The sequence below is a fragment of the Scyliorhinus canicula genome, chromosome 4 (genome assembly GCF_902713615.1).
Source record: "Scyliorhinus canicula chromosome 4, sScyCan1.1, whole genome shotgun sequence".
NCBI lineage: Eukaryota > Metazoa > Chordata > Chondrichthyes > Carcharhiniformes > Scyliorhinidae > Scyliorhinus > Scyliorhinus canicula.
The window spans coordinates 23,793,726-23,811,343 of record NC_052149.1 but is presented as its reverse complement, the minus strand read 5'-3'; the positions used below and the strand labels follow the sequence as shown (position 1 = coordinate 23,811,343).

The window sequence follows — 17,618 nt, the reverse complement described above, 5'->3', positions numbered from 1 at the left end:
TAGCCAGTGGAATCCAGACACCCACCACACTCTGGCTTTTCCTCATGTTCCCTTGAACTTTAGGAGTCTACCCCCCTGGTAACTGACCCCTCCGCTAAGGGAAACCAACCTTTTCTGTCTAGCCCCTATTCATTTCGCACATCTCAGTTAGTTCATCCCTTAGCCTCCTCTGCTCTAAGAAAAACAACTTACTCTACCCAATCTCTCCTCCTAGCTGCAATCTCCTTCATCTCTCTCCAGGGCAATTCTGTCTTTCCTGTAATGTGGTGACCAGAGCTGGACACAAAATTTCAGCTGTGGCCTAACTAGCATTTTAAACAGTCCCAGCATTACATCCCTGCTTTTGTATTCAATACCTCGCCCAATGAAGGAAAGCATCCCATATGCTTTCTTGACCACCTTGTCCACCTGTCCTGCCATCTTCAAGAACCTGTGGACATGCACTCCTACGTCTCTCATTTCCTCAACCCCTCTCAATATCTTCCCGTTTATTGAGTCGCTTGCTTTCTGTGCCCACCACTGTTGATAGTCTAGACATCTCAAAAAAACTCTGACATTCTTCAGTAAATCTATCCATCCCTCGTCTTCTCTCGCCATCTTTGAAAGTGGTCTTATGACCCATCTATTCAGAAAAATTTTCAGATGCCTGTCTACTCTGTCACAAACTGTCTTTTCCTTTAAAGATCCTCTGTCCGGGCAGCACGGTGGCCTAGTGGTTAGCACAACCGCCTCACGGTGCTGAGGTCCCAGGTTCGATCCCGGCTCTGGGTCACTGTCCGTGTGGAGTTTGCACATTCTCCCCGTGTCTGCGTGGGTTTCGCCCCACAACCCAAAAAAAAATGTGCAGAGTAGGTGAATTGGCCACGCTAAATTGCCCCTTAATAGAAAAAATAATTGGGTAATCTAAATTTATAAAAAAAAGATCCTCTGTCCACACTGTTGGTGAGAATGGGGTAACAGTCCTGGTGGTTGATGACTTAGCTGACAGAAATACTGGGGGATTTTACAAGGCACTGTGCTCCCCTACCCATCCCCAGCTAAAATATCAGGGAAGAGCCTGTCCACCATCTTGTCAGCTACCCTGCAGAAATGTAATGATGGGAGTGGCGTTAATTACTTGAAGAGAGATTCCTGCTCCTTTCTGCCACGTCTGAGAGAGCTGCCTGGTGGCTGACAATTCTGTAGTCCCAACGGCGCCAGCTGAGAGCGGTGGTGACTACTGGCACTGCAGGCAGTCTCACCATGCTGAGGAACCCAGGCAAGTCTGGGCTTGGGGGTCTTGGGGAGCCAGGCTCAAGGGTCCAGTAGGAGGCTAAGGGTGGTGGCTGGGGAGGAAGGATGACGCGTGGGGTGGGAGTTGGGGCGAGCATTGGTGTGCCTAAGTTGGGCCCAGGGAGCCCATAAAGGAAGTTCCCCGTCCACTTAATTTTCAGACACCAGTCCACGCAACTATCGCTGCTGATCTTTTCTCATGGTGTTGGCCTCCGTCCACTGCGAGTAGAATGAGGCCCTTAAGTGAAGGACCAAGGGTGGAAGGGCCACCTGACACCTCCCCCACATCCCTCCCCGCCGCCTTTGAAATTCCAGACAGGTATGGGGTGATGGGAAGGCCACCTCCTGGATGTTACATGTGTCCCCCTGCCTTCAAACACTGGCAGCGGAGTGTAAAATCCAGCCCCAGCGTGGAATCCCAGCATGCTGTGCATCCCTTATTCTTCACAAACAGTAGATTTATTGGGTGATCAGATATAAATGTAGGCCTGTTGTTCAACAACCAGAGATAATGAAAAATTGAATTAACTAATCAGAGTAATTATGCTTAATTTATTTAAGAAAATACCCTCTAATAAACCATTAAAGGATTATATAACATTTGTGTCTGTACGCCCGATTTTGCAATATGATGTTATAAAGAGAAATGCCTCAGGTAATGTTTCCTTCAAATGAGCCAAGGGGCCAGTAATGCTTCAGATTCAGGGGCGATAATCACGAGCTGCTTGAACCATTCCTGTGCACCAGTTCACCCAAAGCTGCCAATTAAACACAACAAATCACAAGATACATTAGAAAGGCCACTGAGCACATTTTAGATTGTCAACAACTCCAGAAGAAACCTACATTATTGCACGCACCCCATCACCTTGTCTGATTGTGTTTAAACCATTCCAGGGACTTATTTTCTTATTCTCTTTTGAAATATATTCCATGCCATTATATATTCCAATATATTCCATTTGTCTTTTATTAATTTGAACCTGTTCTCTCCTCTCTCTTCTCCCCCCCTCCCCCCCCCCTCCCCCCCCTCCCCCCCTCCCCCCCCTCCCCCCCCTCCCCCCCTCTCCCCCCCTCCCCCCCCCCTCTCCCCCCCCCCCCCCCCCCAGCTCGTGACCTCCTATTTACTTCATTATTAGTTCTATTTTGTTGTGTGTGTGTGTGTACAGTAATTACCAAGGCAGAGATTAGCTTCCACAGTGGTTCGATGGAGCTCTCTAAGCCCTCCGCTGCATTTTATCAGGGGGCAGTTTTCAATGATGTGAGTCATTGATTGGGATGCACCACAGCTGCAGTCCAGGTTTCCTGCAAGGCCCCATTTGCTGCACAAAGGTCTTGGTCAATGTGGAAATGGTTGGGGAGTGCCCAGTGCTGGCATGGCAGGTTGAAGCCACATGGGTGGGCTGTGGGATCTGTGATGAGGAAGTGTTTTTTAATGGTGACGTATTGGTTTAATTCCTGCTGTCATAAGGCCTCTGCTGTTATTCCTTGGCATGATGGTCTTAACCATACAGGCCCAATTATTCTATATGCTATATAGAACCAATAACTCTTTCTCCTTCAGGTACTGGGATCCAGGCCCAAGAGCTGACCCAATAGAGGACATGCGCTACATCTGGGGAGGTTTTGCTTACTTACAAGACATGATTGAACATGGAATTATCAAGACTCACACCAACATTGAGGTGCCATCAGGGATCTATGTCCAGCAGATGCCATATCCCTGTTTTGTTGATGACATGTGAGTAAAGTCAAATTTGGAATTTTTATTAAAAGTTTCCTAATTTATTTAAAAATTGTTAGAACTTCAAAACTTTGCAAGTGATTTCTGGTGGTAAGATTAACCCATCGAGGTGAAAGCGGCCTAAGATTTTTGGACCTGATTTTCAGTCATGAGGTTCACTCCTGGGAGAGTGAGAACCATTAATTAGCCCCTAGACACTGCCATGGTGGTCTTTAAGTCAAGCATATTCTGGAATGGCTGCTATGTAAGGTAGTGGCCATGCTGAAACACATCATGAACCACCCCTCACCTGGTACTTCAACTCTTGAAGACATTTATCGTGTGACACAAGTTTAGAAAATGTGGTACTAAAGCAAATTACTCTGGGTGCTGGAAATCTGTGGAGCATCTGTGGAGGGAGGAACATCATTAACATTTCAGACCTTTCACCTGGGAGTGAGTTCTCCCAGTGAGCCAGAGAAGACACAGACAGAGTGAGACACAGCTAAGAGTGAGTTTGGGAATTTGAAGCGAGGTGGGAATTCGAAGCTTGGGGGGGAGGAGGTGCTTTTTATCCCTGGTAAATGACTGGTAAGTAGTTTTTGTTTTTTCTTTTTCTTTTCATTGGTATATTTATTTCTTTCTTTGTTTTTTTTTGGAATTGTAGTTGTATAAGTTAACCGAAGATTTAAGACATGGCAGGAGATCCCAGACCCATGTCATGCTCCTCGTGTGCGATGTGGGAGCTCAGGGACACGTCCACTGTCCCTGGCTCCTTCACGTGCAAGAAGTGTGTTCAGTTGCAGCTCCTGTTAGACCACTTGACGGGATATCCTTGACCCTTGCACCAGGGAGGCAACATACCATCCTGGAGTCTCAATTGCGTCCGCAGAACCGCCTGTCTATTCCCCTTACGATTGAGTCCCCTAAAGGATTGAATCAGAAAAGGGCAAAGAAAAGAAATAAGTGGACAATTATGGCTACCGATGTGTTAATGTTAAATATTAAATCTTATATCTTTGTTCATGTCTCATCTTTTTCATTAAATACTTTTCTACTGCTATTTTCCCGCTGCCCCTGTCCACATTCCTTCCAAACTCCCAACTCCCCTGCTGATTCTCACCCTAGCTTCATGCTAGCGTTAACCCGCTGCTTCCCAATGTTTATGGTGCTTTCCTGGATCTACACCGTCTCCATGATTGTGAAGAGCATTGTGCTTGAGAAGGAGATGAGGCTGAAAGAGACCCTGAAAATCATGGGAGTCAGTAACTGGGTGCATTGGGTCACCTGGTTCATCGACAGCTTCACCATGATGGCGGCCAGTACAGTGTTGGCGACCATCGTGATTATGGTAAGAATTCGGACATCAACACAATCTAAGCCTTTAGCATTCACACTCGGAGAATACCAGGCATGTACAAGATGAAAGCATGAATGCAGGTGGCGATTGAGTACAGTGGTAGCTAGCTGTTCTCCTATGTCGCAAGGGAATTAATATTGATGGATAGTTTCCTTTATTTGAAGCGTGATTTTGCATTGTTGCCAAAATCCTCACCAAATGGTGGCGATATGAAAAGCGGGGGTGGAGACACTCAAATGCAGGCAGACACCCAAGTGGCTGCTTGTTCTAACCAATCGCGTTGCACTTATATAGAACAGCTTAATGTTGACAAGATGCTCTTAAGCACTTCACAGCAAATTAATTACTTTTGTGGACAAACACAGCAATCACCTTGCAAAGACCACACAGGAAGGAAGGATGTGATTCTGCTGGAGAGGGCACAGAGGAGATTCACCAGGATGTTGCCCGGGATGGAGCATTTTAGCAATGAAGAGAGGCTGGATAAACTCGGGTTATTGTCTTTGGAGCAGAGAAGCCCGAGAGGGGATCTGATTGAGGTGTATTAGATCACAAAGGGCATAGACAGGGTGGATAGAAAGCTGCTGATCCCCTTGGTTGAAGGATCAATAGCAAAGGGGGCAGAGTTTTAAGGTGAAAGACAGGAGGTTTCAAGGCGATTTGAGGAAAACGATTTTCACCCAGAGGGTGGTGGGATTCTGGAATGCTCACCCTGAGAGGGTAGCAGAGACGGGAAACCTCACAATCTTTAAAAAGTACTTAGATGAGCACTTGGAATGTCATAAATTCAAGGTGATGGGCCAAGTGCTAGAGTAGGTTTTTTTTATTGGTGCAGGCTTGATGGGCCGAAGGGCCTCTTCTGTGACCCGCAAACCGTGAGATAAATAACCTACCAGTTAATCAGATTTCTTTTGTGTGTCTGTGGTGTTGGCTGGGGGCTCCTTGGCCTTTGAATAGCATCATGGAATCTTTTACATCCATCAGAACAGGTAGCTATGGTCTTGGTTTAATGTCTCCACTGAAACAATGCAGCACCCCCTCAGTCCTGCACAGAGTACTCAGAGCTCGATCACATCAATTTCAGAGTTGGGCTGGAAGCCACAATCTTCCAACTCCAAGATGATAATGCTGCCACGGTGACCCTTGGTTGGAGCATTTCATGGGATTGTATGGCACAGGTAGGTTTTAACCGCCTCATTGTCCATGGCTTCAGGTGACCTGGAGTTCATGCAAAAGGTGACAGCTGAGCAAGACAATATATCGATGAAGCTTCAGTTAATACGTCATAACAGAGAAGATTGTAGATTGATCCAACTCTCAGCTCTTAAATGTATTTCATCCGGGATTTCCAGCCCACCACGGTGGGTTTTCCTGCAGCAAACGCAGCGAGCCGGTGTCCACCAGCAGAATCTTCTCATCCTGCCAAAGTCTACCGGCCTTTTCATGGCTCGCTTGCCCTGCTGCCAGGGAAGCTGCCACGGGGGGGGGGGGGGGGGGGGGGGGTTCCACTGGCAGGAAGGGCTGGAAGATCCTGCCCCAGTTTATTATTAATTACCTGGATCGAGTTTTATCCAACCTTTATCCTACAAGTAAACATACATAATTTCTTTTTTATAAATTTAGAATACACAATTTATTTTTTCCCAACTAAGGGGCAATTTAGCATGGCCAATCCACCTACCCTGCACATCTTTGGGTTGTGGGGGTGAAGCCCACCCATACACGGGGAAAATGTGCAAACTCCACACGGACTGTGACCCGGAGCCGGGATTCGAACCTGGGTCCGCAGCGCCGTGATGCAGCAGTGCTAACCACTGTTCCGAGTGCCGTCCTTTAAAAATACTTAATTGACATCTGAGTTTAATGAGCGCCATCGATGTCATGAAGTTAGACCTTATTTTGTCATTCATCTTTTGTATATTTATTGTTAATGTCTACAGATCAGGCTGCGTAACACGTGTTTAATCAGGGCCAATCTCTGAATGTTTGCTGCTGTGATCTTTCTCTCAACCTCTAGGAGTTTGTCTTACTCACCCATTATTCTGCACTTTATTCATGTGTTTTTTTCCCCCTTACAGAGAGGAAATGTGCTTCACTACTGCAACTCTTTCCTTCTCTTTGGGTTTCTCCTGGTGTTTACTGTGGCCACCATTATGCAATGTTTCCTCCTAAGCGTCTTCTTCTCCAAGGCGAACCTGGCTGCAGCTTGTAGTGGGATCATTTACTTCACCCTCTACCTGCCTCACATCCTTTGCTACGCCTGGCAGGACCGTATGACCACAAACATGAAGTTGGCCGCGGTAAGTTTAATGGATTCAAACATTTAAATCTTTGAATAGTTTCACACCCATTCACATTGACCCCAGAACAAAGGCATTCAAGATACAGATCATGGAAGGTGTTTTAGAGTGTCCATTTACAAGTTTCAATGCAGTGGAGGTGAGCTTGTGTTACACACCTGAAAAATAATCCAGAGTTGCTGTTCTAACCTTTCAAACTCATTCCAGTGGTATCAGTAATGTATTAAGTATGTCGTAGCTATGTTACTTTTCTACTTACAAGTATACTTAGCTATAGTGATAGCCAGAGAATCACTTGCAATGACTTTGTTCCTGCACCCATATCACTGCCTCTGGGGTCTCACAAAGATCTATCCTTCTTAATCTTCTTATGTATGTTACAAACACTCAGATCCGTCTTCTCATCACTACTCTCATCCCTTCAACTAATTCTGATTAAAACATTACATGTTTGACATCCAGAAATGGAAGAACAGAAATTTCCTGCAGCAAAACATTGGAAAGACTGAAGCCATTGTCTTCAGTCACCGTCACAAATACTACTTCCCAGCTATTGGCTCCACCCTCTTCCTGGAATATGTCTGAGGCTGAGCAATCTCGGCGTTGTATCAGACCCTGAAGAGAGGTTCTGAACACAGTCTCACATCCACTCCATCACAAAAACTGCCTATGTCTGCCACGGTAACATCCCCCTGACTCAACCTGTGTCGCAGCTCTTCCCTTGTCCCTGCCTTTGTTACCTCTAGACTCGGCCATTCCAATGCTCTCCTGGCTGACCTCCCATTATCCACATTCGGTAAAATTGAGGTCATCCAAAAAGCTACTGTCTGTGTCCTAACCTGCCTCACATCCCATTTGTCTATTTCCCCCTGAGCTCGCTGACCCACATTAATTCCTGGTCTGGCAATGCTTTGATTTTAAATTCTCACCCTTGATTTCAAATCCCTATAAGGCCTCACTCCTCCCTTTCTCTGAAACCTCCTCCGACCCCCCCCCCCCCCCCCCCCCCCCAAGCCTTTGCGATACCTACCAATTGTGGGCTCCAGAACATTCCCGATTTGAATAATTCTGCCATTGGCAATCATGCCTTTAGCTTTGGAATTCCTTCCCTAAACCTCTCTGCCTCTCTTCCCTCCTTTAAGACATCCCTTTAAAGCCACCTCTTTGTCCAAGCATTTAGTCATCTGTCCTAATACCTCACAACGTGACTCAGTGTCGATGCTTTGCCTGATAATTGATGTATGTTCAGTAGGTTGCACAAAGAAGTTCTGAGTCTTGTATGGCTGACCATTAAGTGTTTAGTGATAACACATAACAATGTCCGTATACACAGGATATATAGCCTAAGCTATGAGTAAACTCCATGCTTGCTTCTGCACAGGTCTCTAAGCTATGAGCAAACTCCATGCTTGCTTCTGCACAGGTCTCTAAGCTATGAGCAAACTCCATGCTTGCTTCTGCACAGGTCTCTATACAGTCCACAACTGACCCTAGTCTCAGGTCATGTGTCTCGTTACATAACACTGTGGGCGGTACTGTTTCTCAGTCCCGCATTAACAAGATACCTTTATACTACAATAATCACCTGGGTGATGTTTTACAACATTAAAGATGTGACATAAATGCAAGTTGTTGTTGTTGTTCCGTTAGCCATGATGGCCTCTGAGGCTGATGGTTCAAGCCCTCCTCCAGAGGGTTGGGCACAAAATCTAAGCTGGCACTCCAGTACAGTGATGACGGAGAGCTGCTCTGTCAGGAGCACCATCGTCTATTTAACACATTAAAACAACACCCCCGCCCACTCTTGCATAATTTGCATGATTTCAGAGAAGGACAGGGGAATTCTCTCTGGTGTCCTGGCCAACATTTATCCATCAATCCACACAAAAAAATAGGTTATCTGGATAGTAATAATAATAACCTTTTATTGTCACACGTATGAAGTTACTGTGAAAATCCCCTAGTCGCCACATTCCGGCACCTGTTCGGGGAGGCTGGTTTGGGAATTGAACCCACGCTGCTGGCCTTGTTCTGCATCACAAACCAACTGTCTAGCCCACTGAGCTTAACCAGCCCTAGCACGGTAGCATTGTGGATAGCACAATTGCTTCACAGCTCCAGGGTCCCAGGTTTGATTCCGGCATGGGTCACTGTCTGTGTGGAGTCGGCACATCCTCCCCGTGTGTGTGTGGGTTTCCTCCGGGTGCTCCGGTTTCCTCCCACAAGTCCAAAGTTGTGCAGGTTAGGTGGATTGGCCATGATAAATTGCCCTTAGTGTCCAAAATTGCCCTTAGTGTTGGGTGGGGTTACTGGGTTATTGGGGATAGGGTGGAGGTGTTGACCTTGGGTAGGGTGCTCTTTCCAAGAGCTGGTGCAGACTCGATGGGCCGAATGGCCTCCTTCTGCACTGTAAATTCTATGAAAAATAAGACATAAACCCCGTTGATACACGTGGGACAGTGGCTATTTGTAAATTGGATGCATTACAACAGTAACTAAACTTGAGAAGTCGCTCATGGGTTGTAACGTGCTTTGGGATGTCTGGAAGTCGGAAAAGGCTCAAGATGAATCTAAATTATTTCTTTCTTACTGAGGGTAGCCGCAGCTCTTGGCATTCAAGAGGTGTCGGCGCGAGTATGAGAAAATGAGCCAATCGTAACATTTTTCTCTTCTGGGTGAGCAGAGGGAATCAAAGCAATGGCTTTTGAAAGTTTCCTTCCCGTCAAAACCATTATGTGGTGTGATTTGATTTAAAAGACCAGAAACAGAACAGTAAAATCCTTCACCACAGTTCAATTGATAACACCTTGTTGGAAGTTAACGAGAATTATTGCAACGCGGCCATGACGGAATCTTCTTTGCGCCTCTTCGAATTTCAGAGTTTGCTGTCTCCGGTGGCGTTTGGCTTTGGCACTGAGTATCTATCTCGTTATGAGGAGCAGGGTGTGGGACTTCAGTGGGATAATATCCGTGCCAGCCCCATTGAGGGAGATGGGTACAATATGTTGATCTCCATCGAGATGATGCTCTTTGATGCCCTTCTGTATGGAGTACTTGCCTGGTATCTTGATGCTGTATTCCCAGGTAAGCTGAGAAGAGATTCATTGGAAAATGTATCCTCAGAAGAAGATTATTGTTTCACAGAAGCCTCATTTCTTTGTTGCAATGATGGCCTTTAAACAAATATTACTCAATGGACCTCTCACTGTGGCAACTCATTCAGCAGAGTATAAATTAAATTTTAAATCATACAAGGGATCAGTCACTTCAAGGTCCAACAGTTTGATTGCTGTTATGCGATGGACAATTTGATTATATTCACTTCTTTAGGGATGTCTCCAATAGTCCACAGTGTGCATTGTAATTTTTTTTTTCTTGTGTCTTGCCATTTGCTTTTTATTGCAATCAAATAATCTGGAACTAACATGGTAATTGGCCAGTGCTGGGACCGAATTTGAATCTCAAGTGTTTCCTTTTTTTGTGTCCACGGTAGAAGCTGTCTCACGGTGTAGAGACCTGATTAGGGGAAAGAAGATTGACACAAGCCATGACCTAAGTTCTTAAAGTTTTGAGTCAAATGGATAATGTTTGGCATGAGCACAAACACAGCTTGGGATGAGGAAAATGTCTTAAGAGGACAAATTGAGCAGACTGGGCCTGTATTCCCCGAAGTTTAGAAGAGAAATAGTCCAATTTAAAAAATGCCAAATTCTCAAGAAGGTCGACATGGTCAATGCTGAGAAAATGCTTCTCCTGACTGGACATTCTAGAACGTGGCCAAGTTGTTATGAGGTGGCCTTTCTAATCTAGGGGCTCTAGGTGTGGTACTTGGTTAGTAGGCAAATTGTATTCAGCACGGTAGCATAGTGGTTAGCACAGTTGCTTCACAGCTCCAGGATCCCAGGTTCGTTTCCCGGCTGGGTCACTGTCTGTGCGGAGTCTGCATATTCTCCCCATGTGGGTTTCCTCCGGGAGCTCCGGTTTCCACCCACAGTCCAAAGATGTGCGGGTTAGGTGGATTGGCTATGCTAAATTGCCCTTAGTGCCCCCCAAAAAAGTTAAATTAAGTGGGGGTTACTGGGTTATGGGGATAGGATAGATACGTGAGTTTGAGTAGGGTCCTCTTTGTAAGGGCTGGTGCAGACTTGGTGGGCTGAATGGCCTCCTTCTGCACTGGAAATTCTATGATGATTCTATGACTTGGTTATTAGCACCACATCTAAACAGGGTAGACCCGTAGCTCCTCAGCATGGTGTTCCAACCTCTCTCTCAAGAGTCTAACACATAACTGACTGAAATCAGAGATACATCAACATCTATGTCATAGATTAGCATGCCCCATTTATTAGCCCTTTATACTACAACAGGTTTAGGATAAGGAAATGATCAATTAGATTTGAGATGAGAAGACATTTCTTCACTCAAAGGATGGTGAATCCTTGGAACTCTCCACCCCAGAAAATCTGTGGATGTTCAACCATTGGGTATATTCAGAACAGTGGTGAATTGTCCCAAGATAATTAATGGATATGGAAATAGTGTGGAAAAGTGGGATTATGGTAGAGGATCAGCCATGATCTTACATAGAAACATAGAAAATAGGAGCAGGAGGACGATATTCGGCTCTTCGGGTCTACTCTGCCATTCATTATGATCATGGCTAATCATCCAACTCAATACTCTGATCCCACCTTCCCCCAATAACCATTAATCCCTTTCTGTCCAAGAGCTAAAGCTAATTCCTCTTGGAAACATACAATATTTGTTTTATTCATTCGTGGGTTGTGGGCATCGCTGGTTGAGTCAGCATTTATTGCCAACCCCTGAGGGCATTTAAGAGTCAGCCACATTGCTGTGGGTCTGGAGTCACATGTAGGCCAGACCAGGTAAGGATGGCAGATTTCCTCCCCTAAAGGACATTAGTGAACTAGATGGGTTTTTACGACAATCGACAGTGGTTTCATGGTCATCTTTCGGCGTTTAATCCCAGGTTTCGTTTTAATTAAATTCAAGTTTCACCATCTGCCATGGCGCGATCCCCACAGCATGACTCTGAGTCTCTGGATTACTGGTCCATCACCAATACCACTAGGCCACAACCTCCCCTGAAATGTATGGCCTCAACTGCTTTCTGTGTCAGGGAATACCACAGATTCACCACTCTCTGGGTGAAGAAATTTCTCCTCACCTCAGTCCTAAATACTCTACCCCATATCCTCAGGCTGTGACCCCCTAGTTCTAGACTCCCCCATCATTGGGAACGTCCTTCCTACATCTACCCTGTTTAGTCCTGTTGGAAGTTTAGAAGTTCCAGTAAGATAATCCATCATTCTTCTGATCTCCAGTGAATATAAACCCGACTGACTCAATTTGTCCTCATATGTCAGTCCAAGCACCCCCGGAATCAGTCTTTGCTGCACTATGGAAAGAACACCCTTCCTCAGACAAGGAGACCAAAACTGCACACAATACTTCAGGTGTGGTCTCACCAAGGCCCTATATAAGTGCATAAAGACATATCTGCTTATATACTTGACTCCTCCCACTATGAAGGACAACATACCATTTGCCTTCTTTACCGCCTGCTGCATCTGCATGCTTACCTTCAGCGACTGGTGTACAAGGACACCCAGGTCTCGTCGCACATTCTGCTCTCTCAATGTATAGCCATGCAAATAATAACCTGCCTTCCTGATTTTTCTACCACATTTATCCACGATGTTCCTGGACTCCCACGTAGAGCAAGAAGAGCACACCACAGCTTTGAGCTCTCCTGCCATGACTTACCCCTTTAAATTAAATTAAGCCGTTGGAAGCAATTCATATTAAATAATATCAATTATTCTGGGACCTTTCTTCCCTGAAATTAAATGAATGAAAATCGCTTATTGTCACGAGTAGGCTTCAATGAAGTTACTGTGAAAAGCCCCTAGTCGCCACATTCTGGCACCTGTTCGGGGAGGCTGGTACGGGAATTGAACCATGCTGCTGGCCTGCCTTGGTCTGCTTTCAAAGCCAGCGATTTAGCCCAGTATGCTAAACCAGCCCCTGCTCCTCTTGCTAACAGGATATAGCCCTCACAAATGATGAACCACAAAATAAGCGATAAAAGAAGTACGTTCTTACCTGACCGCACTCATGGTGCGGAATCTCCGCTCTCGCGCGGAATCGGGAAGGCCGTCGTGAACTCGGCCGAGTTTCACGACGGCCTCGGAGGCCGCTCCTCGCACCTTATTCACCCCCACTCGGGGGGGGGGGGGGGGGGGGGGGGCTAGGAGCGGACAGAAATCACACAGCACTGGGGGAGAGGTGAAACAATTCCCATCTTCTCTCCAGTACCTGAGCCAAGGGATTACTCCCGATGTGAGTGGATGTCAGGCTGTCCATTATGGAGATTGGTCGTGTTCTCAGACCATGTATACGTTCACCCACAGAGGTCACTGGGAGCAGTCAGCAAGTGTCCACACCTTCAGTAAAGGAGGGAACATAATGGGGGACTGGATGGACAAATCTTTTCCTTTTGTGTCGTCAAAGTCAAGAATCAGAACCCGCTAATCATGCTTCATTCTGCCACTCTTTCCCATCTTTACAGGTCAATACGGAATACCTTCTCCTTGGTATTTTCCACTACAGACCTCCTACTGGTTTGGTTCTGAAAAGCCACAGCCTGCCACAGATGGTGAGTTCATAGATAAATGAGGCACCTGAGTGAACAGAATGGCATTTTTTACATTGTTGAGATTCCCTGCATGACCGATTCTTGTTACTGTCTAATTACACTGGCGTAGTTTACAGGAGTATCTCGAAGACAGCCAGAATGGGAAGCCTGTGATTATATTGCCAGCTCACTTCATTCCTGAGTTGGGGAGAGCAGAGTTCAACACTTAAATGTAGCCCAGTAGTCTCTAACTAACAGTGATGAGGTGGTTTACACTTTCCAATCATTATTGCACACTTAAAGAAGGTCAAGCAAGCTGTTTAAATCCTTGTCAAATTTGAAGCTTGAAGCATTAGATACTGAGTGCCATTTATACTGCTGTCAGTGTACAGCTTCAGTGGGACAAGTTCATCTTTCAGGTATTTCCTTTTTGGCAAATTGCCAAATCTGCAGCTGTCAGTGTAACGGTGTAGTTTTGATGATGTGCTACAAAACGTTGTCCTAAATGGTCGAACCCTCAAGAGTATTGACAGTCAGAGAGATCTAGGTGTGCAGGTCCACAGGTCACTGAAAGGGGCAACACAGGTGGAGAAGGTGGTCAAGAAGGCATACGGCATGCTTGCCTTCATTGGCCGGGGCATTGAGTATAAAAATTGGCAAGTCATGTTGCAGCTGTCTAGAACCTTAGTTAGGCCACACTTGGAGTATAGTGTTCAATTCTGGACGCCACACTACCAGAGGCTTTAGAGAGGGCGCAGAAGAGATTTACCAGGATGTTGCCTGGTGTGGAGGGTATTAGCTATGAGGAGAGATTGAATAAACTCGGTTTGTTCTCACTGGAACGATGGAGGTTGAGGCGTGACCTGATAGAGGTCTACAAAATTACAAGAGGCATAGACAGGGTGAATAGTCAGAGACGTTTTCCCAGGGTAGAGGGGTCAATTACTAGGGGGCATAGGTTTAAGGTGCCAGGTGCAAGGTTTAGAGGAGATGTACGAGGCAAGTTTTTTTACACAGAGGGTAGTGGGCGCCTGGAACTCGCTGCCGGAGGAGGTGATGGAAGCAGGGATGATAGTGACGTTTAAGGGGCATCTTGTCAAATACATGAATAGGATGGGAATAGAGGGATACGGACCTAGGAAGTGTAGAAGATTTTAGTTTCGACGGGCAGCATGGTCGGCGCAGGCTTAGAGGGCCGAAGGGCCTGTTCCTGTGCTGTACTTTCCTTTGTTCTTTGCTTTAAAGTATTATCTTGCACACCGTCGAACTGGGACATGAGTGAGCATGCGTACAATAGAATTACCAGTTTTTCTGGACGTTTGAATGCTCCAGCTAAGGACACAATGTACAAAAAAATTCAACAGGATCCGACTCCCTATAGTTAACCAACACCTTTGATGTGTGGTCAAATGAACCACTGACACACACAGGCTACCCTAGCAGTAGGACCTGCCTTGAGAAGACAGAGGGAGAAAACTGAGGAAAAACGGCATTCTCGGCCTAGTTAGTTTGAAATAATTGCCCTTAGATATATTTTGAGTGAATGCTTCGCTTTTTTAAATACCGTCATTGTGGACTGACTAAGTATGGGTTAAATCCCCTCTCATACTCAGCACACAAAGTCAGCACATTTTACCTTTTTTCTTTAACTTTGATAAGATAAAAAGGAAGTCAAAGAGAGTGCAAAAGATGAGAAAGTGGCAGAACAGAAAGCAGACAAACCGGCTGAGAAAACAGAAGACAAATCGAAAGACAAAGCAGCAGAACAATCGGGAGAACAAGCGAACAAACCTACAGAACAAGCTGCAGAGAAATCAGCAACACAGCCCGCATCTAATGACAAACCAAAGGACGATAGGAAAACATGTAAGAAAATTGAGACGGCGAGATTGGAGAAGGAGAGATTAGAGAAGGAGAGGCTGGAGAAGGAGAGGCTCGAGAAGGAGAGACTGGAGAAGGAGAGGCTGGAGAAGGAGAGGCTGGCGAAGGAGACACTCGAGAAGGAGAAGCTTGAGAAAGAAAAGAAAGAAAAAGAGAAACAGGAAAAGGAAAAAATCAACCCAGGTAATCATAAGAACATAGGAACTAGGAGCAGGAGTAAGGGGAAGTAGATTTAGGGCTGAGTTTAGGAGGAACTTCTTCACCCAAAGGGTTGTGAATCTATGGAATTCCTTGCCCAGTGAAGCAGTTGAGGCTCCTTCATTACATGTTTTTAAGGTAAAGATAGATAGTTTTTTGAAGAATAAAGGGATTAAGGGTTATGGTGTTCGGGCCGGAAAGTGGAGCTGAGTCCACAAAAGATCAGCCATGATCTCATTGAATGGCGGAGCAGGCTCGAGGGGCCAGATGGCCTACTCCTGCTCCTAGTTCTTATGTTCTTATGTTCTTATGTTCTTATCTGGCCCCTCGAGCCTGCTCCACCATTCAATGAGATCATGGCTGATCTTTTGTGGACTCAGCTCCACTTTCCGGCCCGAACACCACACCCCTTAATCTCTTTATTCTTCAAAAAACTATCTTGAAAACATTTAATGAAGGAGCCTCAACTGCTTCACTGGACAATGAGTTCCATAGATTCACAACCCTTTGGGTGAAGAAGTTCCTCCTAGAACCATAGAACCCTACAGTGCAGACGGAGACCATTCAAACCTCCGAAAGAGCACCTCACCCAGTCCCACTCCCCCGCCCTATCCCCGTAACCCCCACCTAACCTTTGGACACTAAGGGCAATGTATCATGGCCAATCCACCTCACCTGCACACCTTTGGACTGTGGGAGGAAACCGGAGCACCCGGAGGAAACCCACACAGACACAGGGACAGTGTGCTAACTCCACACAGACAGTTATCCCAAATGTTTAAATGGGAACAGTAACATTTTCACTTGAACTCTGTTCCCCATTCCCAAACCCAAATATTGAAGCAGTGACTATGTTTATTTGCTGTTATCTGTTGGCAGTGACGGCAGCCATGGCCGGAAACCCTTTCTACGAGAAGGAGCCATCAAGTCTGACACTGGGAGTGTCTATTCAGAACCTAGTGAAGATTTTTGAAGAGGGGCACAAGCCAGCTGTGGACGGACTGAGCGTTAACTTCTTTGAAGGGCAGATCACTTCCTTTCTGGGTCACAATGGAGCTGGGAAGACAACAACAATGTAAGAGTTCACATTCCTTTGTACGAGACCAAAATAATCATTGGCCAGTTGCAAAGGAAGAAGGTATTTTCACGCAGTTCCTTTTACATCCCTGTGCAAGCCAAACGCGACAAGAACAACATGGTTGGTGGCTGTCTAGAGATTGAAAATAGTTGCACCACATTTTGGGAAAAGCTGCCATGCAAATCAAATTTTAATGAGCGGGTTTATGTTGAAAGTTCAAACACGAAGTTTAGGTACTTGCTGTTACAGGTGAAAGATTTATTTTATGGGTTATTGGAAGGAATTCAATTTCATTCATTTAAACCTTATGCTTCGGTAGCCTTGTGACTTCACGGCATACGATTTTTAAAATCATTATACATCGCACGACTGTTAGGTGAACTGTGGAAAGTCAATCATTCAGGCTCAAAGTAACACACGTGGCAGTTCACTGAAGTACAGTAATAGCTACTGTTAATCACACAATTGCACAGAGTCCTGGAAACACACTGCATCTCAGTTACACAGCTCCTTGCTCTCCACTCTCATAAATCCAGCCGGGATCAAACACCAGCACCAGCTCCTTCACAATCACGTCATAGTGAAACTGCTTCATCTTGAACCAAATCTTTTCTGCCTCAGAGAGCAGCAGCAGGAAAATTCCTCACTTTTCTTAAACTCTTGCTCGCGCACATGCCAGACTGGACTGTGCGTGTGCAAAAAGGTAATGAAGGAAGCAGCTTGAGAGTGTTGAGATATGAATCACAAGCTGCAGTTTGTTCAAAATGGGTGAAGTATTTCCGGTTTTCCAATGAATCCAGCCCAAAGGCTATAATAAGATAAATATTAACTAGAATCTAGCACTGCGCTTGGTACTTTTTTGACCTCGCGATCATAGAAGTAGCCATAATTGATGTAACAATTAGATTTGTCACAGGAATTCCAAACCACAAACCTAAATACTACAGATAAAGCGAGGAGTAATTGAGGGAGGGTGTGTTTCCCGCCTCCGCCCACACATGTTTTGCGGCAACAGAAGCATTGGTTGACAGTGGTATCTTCTGCTCCCCCCACTGTCAAAAGGGTTTGCCATTGTTCACATCCTTCAGGGAACCCGTGGTGGTGGTGGCGGGGTGGGGGGGAGGGGAGGGGGGGGTCACCATCGGCAG

General features: G+C 45.7%; 1 protein-coding gene across 3 annotated transcripts in view; it reads left to right on the top strand.

Moving 5' to 3' along the window:
• Positions 1-17,618, top strand: part of abca4b (ATP-binding cassette, sub-family A (ABC1), member 4b) — a 152,589-nt gene that overhangs the window by 65,176 nt on the left and 69,795 nt on the right. For all 3 annotated transcript variants that reach the window (XM_038793873.1, XM_038793871.1, XM_038793872.1), the window contains exons 14-20: positions 2,837-3,013; positions 4,124-4,346; positions 6,434-6,655; positions 9,535-9,739; positions 13,248-13,334; positions 14,973-15,377; positions 16,272-16,467. In XM_038793873.1, the coding sequence (XP_038649801.1) occupies positions 2,837-3,013; positions 4,124-4,346; positions 6,434-6,655; positions 9,535-9,739; positions 13,248-13,334; positions 14,973-15,377; positions 16,272-16,467 (1,515 nt within the window). The remainder of the gene's footprint in view (positions 1-2,836; positions 3,014-4,123; positions 4,347-6,433; positions 6,656-9,534; positions 9,740-13,247; positions 13,335-14,972; positions 15,378-16,271; positions 16,468-17,618) is intronic.